At 40.6% G+C, this 6,849-nt stretch overlaps 1 protein-coding gene across 1 annotated transcript; it reads right to left on the bottom strand.

Moving 5' to 3' along the window:
- Positions 1-256: 256 nt before the first annotated feature.
- LOC149155921 (uncharacterized) lies at positions 257-3,046 on the bottom strand. The gene is made up of 2 exons (XM_089444571.1): positions 1,858-3,046; positions 257-1,206 (listed from the first exon to the last, which is right to left on the bottom strand). The coding sequence occupies exons 1-2, from the start codon at positions 3,044-3,046 to the stop codon at positions 257-259; spliced, it is 2,139 nt and encodes a 712-aa protein (XP_089300697.1).
- Between the last annotated feature and the right edge of the window lie 3,803 nt (positions 3,047-6,849).

The raw sequence follows: 6,849 nt of genomic DNA, 5'->3' as shown, positions 1-6,849 counted from the left end.
CCAAACAATTATGAAATTAACTACTATTATAATAAATTACAATTTTCTATTAAACTTAATTTTTTTATTAAAATGAATAATAATAAATATCATAAAAAAGAAACATCGAGAAAAAAAATTATATTATTATCAATATTTTCTTTTTTTTAACTAAAACGAGTATTTTTATTTATGGATCGTCGAAGCCAAAGCAAGAATTACAGTTCATTGTTTCTCTCATTGCCTTCCTCAACTTTTTCTAGTCCTCCTAGCCCTTTTAGGGAATGATTGCCATTTTCAGTGCCCCTGCATTTATGCTGATCATACTTTTTTCAAGGGTGCATCCTGCATTTGCTAACCTGTCTGCTTCAGTGTTTAAATCTCTGAGGATATGGAAGAGTTGTGCTGATGGAAATTCCTTCGTAATTCTATTTACTCTTGTTAGCTGCTTGTTTAGGACTGGGTCTTTGAGGCCTTTCTTGTTTGTTAGAGATCTTATCAGCAGTTCTGAATCTCCAAAAACTATAATTTCATTTGCGTTTCCTTTTCCAGCCAGTTGACAAGCTTTTAATAGACTGAGTGCTTCTGCTTGATTGTTGGTTTTTAGCCCACGTCCCCAACTGAATTCCTCTTTCCTCCCATTCTGAAAATAGATGACTCCCCCTGCTCCTGACCTGCCTGGATTTCCTTTCGAGGCTCCATCGAAGAATATTGTGCATTTACCTTGTGACTTCCACCACTTCTGAAAGTTGTCCAAGTTGTCTCTGAACTGCCAGTTTTCCTTGTGGATTGGGCGACTGATGGCTGGTGGAATTGGCATAGGTGAAATGCCTTCCAGCCAAACCTTTTCTTCATTTCTGAGGGTGCTTTCTTTGACGTTGGTTTGTCTCAGAGTTTCTAAAAGAAGATCCTTGGCCTGCTTTGCTATAGCTTCTGCAGTGATTTCTTTTTTATTGAAGATAGATTCATTCCTAGATAGCCACAACTTCCAAGATACATATTTCGGAGCAGCATTCCACAGCTTGTGCCAAAGAGATTTTTCGTTGATGCTGTGGGGGTACCGAGTTTTCCAAGACAGAAACATTTCTGTGATCGAGCAGTGTGATGGGGGTCTCACATTCAACCCTATCAAGAAGCTGTTCCAAACATTCTGTGCATACTCACAATCAATAAACAAATGGACTGAGGTTTCTGGAGCGTTCTTGCAGAGGGCACAACGATGCGGACCTGCAATGTTTCTTTTACACAGATTGTCTCTGGTCAAGATTTTATTGTGGAATAAAGTCCAGCTGAAGAAATTGATCTTGGGGATGCTGAAGTTTTCCCAAATCTGTTTCCAAACTGATTCCGGATGCTGTGACTCCTTTTTACCTTGCATTTGAAGATAGCCTTGTTTGACCGTGTACTCTCCTGTTTTTCCCCATCCCCATAAATCTTCCTCTTCCTTATGAACTGGTGTAAAATCTGTTATTGCCTCTATGAGAATCTTTGACTGTTCTTTTAAGTGGGTTGGGATGTTTGGCAATGTCTAGCGCTGCCAGTTGCCTTTGTAGTCCCACTCTGCTATATCCTCAATTTTCCTTATTCCTTTAGAAATTATCCAGGCTCTTAACTCTGCGATTTCGTTGATGTCTAAGAGAGGGGGATGATCCATAATTCGATCTTTCCATAGCAGCATATTTTTACCGTTTCTTGGGATTTTGTATAAATGATTTCTGAAGAATTTGACCCCTCTACAACAAAGCCTCTAGGCCTGCGTTCCTCTGGGGGAATGCGCAGGATTGAATGTTGAAATTGGTTGCTTTTGCAAATATTTAAGATTTAGTAGCTGATTGGTTGGGTGCGTTGGCTCTTGGATTATTTTCCACAGGAGTTTACAGCCCAAAGCCAAATTTGCATGCTGAGGGTTGCGGATTTGAAGACCGCCTTCTGCTATGGGCCGCTTCACTGTTTCCCATTTGATGAGGTGGAAACGATCCCTGTTTCCTTTCCCTTCGTTCCAAAGAAAGTTTCGAATAATGCTGGATATTTGATCGGTGATTTGTTTTGGTGCCAACAGCAATGAAGCTTGGTATGATGGCAGGGCGGAGAGCACGAAGCGGATGAGGGTGAGTTTGCCACCTGTAGTGAGCCAAACTTCGCCCCACACTGTTATCTTTTTTTTATATTTGGATATCACCTCTTCCCACAATTGATTTCGATTAGAGCCCCTCGTCAATGGTAAGCCGAGATATTTAATTTTATCCCACAGAGCATATCCTTTGAATCCCAATACGCTGGCGATTCTGTCTGTAGCGTGCTGGTCAATGTTCCAACTATAAACTGTGCTTTTCCTTTCGCTGACTAGCGCACCGGTGATGCTACAGTACTTATGAAGGGTGGTTTTGAAAGCATTTGCGATTCTCATGGATGCGCCCCCCAGAAGAATTGAATGATCAGCGAATAGCGCATGATTCACCGGAGCTATGCCTTGAACGATCCTTATCCCAGGAATGGTTCCAAGTTGTTTCTCATGAGTTAGCTTCCGGCTTAGAACATCAGCCATCAAAATGTAGAGAAAGGGCGAAAGAGGGCAGCCCTGCCTCAATCCCCTGGTGGCTTGAAAAAATTCAGTTGGTCTGCCATTCACCATTGGGGCGATCCAAATGTTTTCTATACAAGCCTTGATGAGACTTATAAAATCCTGTTTAAAACCAAAAGCTGCTAGCACCCTGAACAAAAAGGAACGATTAACACGGTCAAAGGCATTGCACATATCCAATTTAATTATCATACCTTGTTCTTTCCGAGTTAGACTGGAATGGAGAGCCTCTTGGATCTGGATAACATTGTCTAGAATTTGTCTGCCTTTTACGAATCCTCCTTGTGCCTGTGAGATGAGCTTTGGGAGAAGAGGCTTGATTCTGTTGGCCAGCAGCTTGGCCACAATCTTATAAGATGAATTGTAGAGGGAAATCGGCCTATATCTGTCAAAGGATCTTGGATTTGTTTCCTTGGGAATTAAGGCGATAAAGGTAGAGTTTATTCCTCCGCCCACTTTTGCCTTCCTCAGGATTCCTCTTATCATTCTAAATAGATCGTTTTTGATAATTTCCTAACAAATTCTGTAGAAATGAACTGAGAACCCGTCGGGTCCTGGAACTTTATCCGGTTCCATGGACCAAACTATATTAGTTATCTCCTCTTCCGTGACTGGTCTCAACAGAGAGTCATTTTCCTCCTCACTAACTAGGTTTGGGATAGTTGTGAGGAACTCCTCTGCATCCTCCTCATTTCCATTTCTTTCCGCGCTTAGAAGATTCTGAAAGTGAGTGACAACTGCTTCTTTGATTTGTGGAAATCCTTTATACACCTGTCCGGTTGTGCTAGTTATCTCTGCTATATGGTTGCGGGAGACTCGTGCCCTACACTATCTATGAAAGTAATTGGTATTCCTATCTCCAGATTTAAGCCACAAACTTCTGGACTTTAGGCACCAATATTCTTCTTCAGTTCTGAAAGAACAGTATGTGTTCCTTTGGGCAGATTTTTCGATGGCTAAATCTGTGGGAGAGGGATCTTTCTCCTCCATTTCGAGTTGGACTCTTTCCAAATGAAGAGCTGCTTCCTTCCTCTGGTTAGTTGGGGTTTGCATAGATTTTTTTATCCAGTCTTTAAGGGCTTTTTTTGTATTTTTTATTTTTTGTTCCCACACATAACTTGGGGATCCGAGGACGGCTATCCTCCATGCTGATTGAACTGTTTCATAGAATCCGTCTTTACCTGCCCAGAGAGGGCTGAAGCGGAAAGGAAGAGGGTCAAGGTCTTCTTCTTCTTTTATACATAGTAGGATTGGCTTGTGGTCCGATGTAAGCTTGGGGAGGATCTTGGAGAAAACCATTCTGTTGTCCAGCATTAATGTGCTACTGATAAGAAATCTGTCCAACCTAGCTGAGATTCGATTTTCTCCTGTTCTATTATTGGACCAGGTGTATTTGCCTTTTATGGGTTTGTAATCAACTAAATCCCACTATAAAATCAGATTGCCCACAGTGTTGATGAAGGGGTCCCTAGAATAAATCCCTCCTCTTTTTTCTTTGGGATCTAGGATGATGTTCAGATCACCTCCAATGACTATATTTGTTGGATTGATCTGTTCTATATAATCCATGAGTGTCTTCCAACACTCTCTCTTTTCTTCATAATGGACAGGAACATACAAGTTAAAAAGAGCTAAGGAGAGATTGCTTACTGTGTGGCGCAGTTTTGTGTGGATCCAATGTTGGGTCTCTGTGGATCGTTCCAAAGTGAACGAGTTTTTTGACCAAAACGTGCCTATTCCGCCGGCCGAACCCCTTGCGCTGACAGTCTTTCCTGAGTCATATTTCCATTTCACCGTGCTGGTGTTTAGAAGGGCTTCCCCTTCTATCTTGGTCTCCTGGAGCATAAGGATGTCTGCGGTTTCCATCTTCAGTAAGTCTTTGATAGCCTCTGCTTTATTGGGATTACCCAGTCCCCTACAATTCCAGGAGACCAACTGCATCATTTACCGCTTGATGAGGGAGGGCCTCCTGGCTTGGACGCCCTTGGTCTTGTATTTCTCCCGATAGTCATTTCTATGGTGGATTGACTGCTAAGAGTTTTCTGCCTTTCTGATTCTTCTTCCCTGGTTTCCCTGTTTGTTCTTCTTCCCACTTTTTTTAGTGGCCTTTTAAGTATTTCTTCATCATAGGAACCCGCGTATTCTTGGTTCTTCTTCTTTTGTTTTATGATGTCTGCATAAGAAGGAGAAGGAGTGTTGCTGGGATTCGGATTTGGAGTATTACCTGGCTCTTGGATGTCCTCGTTGTTCTTCTGTGGTGGATCTTCCTATTCGGCCTCTGGCGGATCTTCCGGTGGAGTGAGGGATTCGAAGGGATTTTTGTCTCAAGCACTACTTTCAGCTTCTCTGCTTCCACTGTTTTGATTGTTTGTGTCTTCATGCCCTGATTTGTTCCTTGTCTCTTTTGCTTTGTTTTTATTGTTCTACCTGCTGCTTGCTGTTCTCTTAGCTTGTTTCCACTGATCACCTTTTTCTTTTTCCGTTGTTTCCTCTAAATTTTTTTTTGCAATATCTTACAAAATGCCTGTATTCGTGAAAATGTCGACATTTAAAAGGCAACTATTCATAGTCTAGTTCTTGAATGTGCGACCAGTCTGCCACTGTAAGTTTGATGGCTTCAGGGAGCCCGACCTCTAGATCAACTTCCACGCAGATGCGGGCGCAAGAAAACTGGTACTTCCTCGGAGCCTGATCTATATATCTGCGTAGGGCATTGCCAATGGATTTCAACAAACTCTGACTCCAGCAATGGAGAGGGAGATGTGGGAGGTGCACCCAAAATGGAACCGCTGTAGGTACATCTTGAACAGGACCAAAATCTGGGTGCCATTTGTTCAAGTATAACCCTCGAGGGCCCATAAAATAAGGTCCATTTCTGAAGATCAAGCTTCGATCTTCTGCGCTGTTGAACACGAATACGAAGAACCCTTTGCCTACGAAATGACTTTTTATACCTTCCTTGACCAGCGGGATCCAGTTTCGATTGACCCATTCATCTACTGCTTTCGGGGATGGCCATAGCCCTGTGAACTGGCCAATAAGACCCCTTTCAGCAAGATTTAACGCTGTTCTGCATGCTTCTTCTGCGGGAAGGGACACCGAGGGGATGTTGTCCAGCTTTTTTACAAATTTTTGTTGCGAGAGCAAGATCGGTCACTTTTCAGATGCAGCGACCAGGGCTCAGAAGGCATCTAGATCTGAAGGCAGGGGATCACCTTCATTCGCCATTCAGTAAAAGCTGGGATCAGGGCAGGAGCCCCATGCACCTAGTCTGATCGATCCCCAATAGTCCGGTTCTGAACGGATCCTGTTCCTCTGTCCTGAACGATCAACAATCACACTAACCGTGCCCATATCTGCAGGGGCCGAATCTGGCGGGAGAAGGCAGTCACGGAGCGTGCGCGCAGTTTGGTAACGAAAAGATATTATTATTATCAATATTTTCATTCAAATAATAAATAAATAATAAATTGATTAATTATTTAAGAACTGCCTCAAGAAACGATAAAATTACCATAGAAGAGTATATAAAACGTAATTACCTATACAATCTTATAAAAATTGCTTTAGTATAATAAAAAATTATAATATTACTAATTATTTTAATAATTACTGTTATACATCCAAAAGATTATAAAAGAAAGTTACAAAAATTCTTAATTTAAAAAATAATACTATATATGAAAAGGAAAGTTGGAGGATGAATGAGCTCTAACTACATAGTATAAAAATCACAAGATTATAAATTATAATAAGAAAGTTGAAAGATGAATATATAAATATTAAAAAAAAAATTATAACAATAATGATAGTAAATGAATACATAAATGAATAAATACTATACAAGAATAAAAGAATAACAAATAACATGCAATTGTAGATTAAAATGATATCAAAATATCAAGAAAGGAAACAAAAGGAATATTAAGGACTTAATATTAGTGGAAATGAAAAGAATCCAAAGAAAGGCATAAACAAGAAAAGGGAAGGGAAATTATGAATGAGGGAAAAATAAAAAGGAAAAGAACTAGGAATAATAGAATGTGATCCACGAACTACTAATCTTCTAACCATCATCCCTATTTAGCATATTAGAGTTTTTCTCAAATTCGATGGCTTCCCTCAATTTACAGTGATGTAAATATCAATCCTAGCAAGGAACTGGGAATCCTCTAAGCATATGTGGTGTTTTGTATTTTCAACATGTTCATTTAAGGCATATAAGTGAGTGCTACAATATCTTAGGTGAGTCGCATGATCTTGAATCCTCTGGTTTATGGAACATGAAG

Source organism: Pinus tabuliformis, chromosome 9 (genome assembly GCF_031772625.1).
Source record: "Pinus tabuliformis cultivar Carrire ecotype Pingquan chromosome 9, CPIR1, whole genome shotgun sequence".
In the NCBI taxonomy this organism is placed as follows: domain Eukaryota; kingdom Viridiplantae; phylum Streptophyta; class Pinopsida; order Pinales; family Pinaceae; genus Pinus; species Pinus tabuliformis.
Note: the sequence above shows the minus strand (reverse complement) of the source record. Positions and strands in the feature narration are given on the sequence as shown.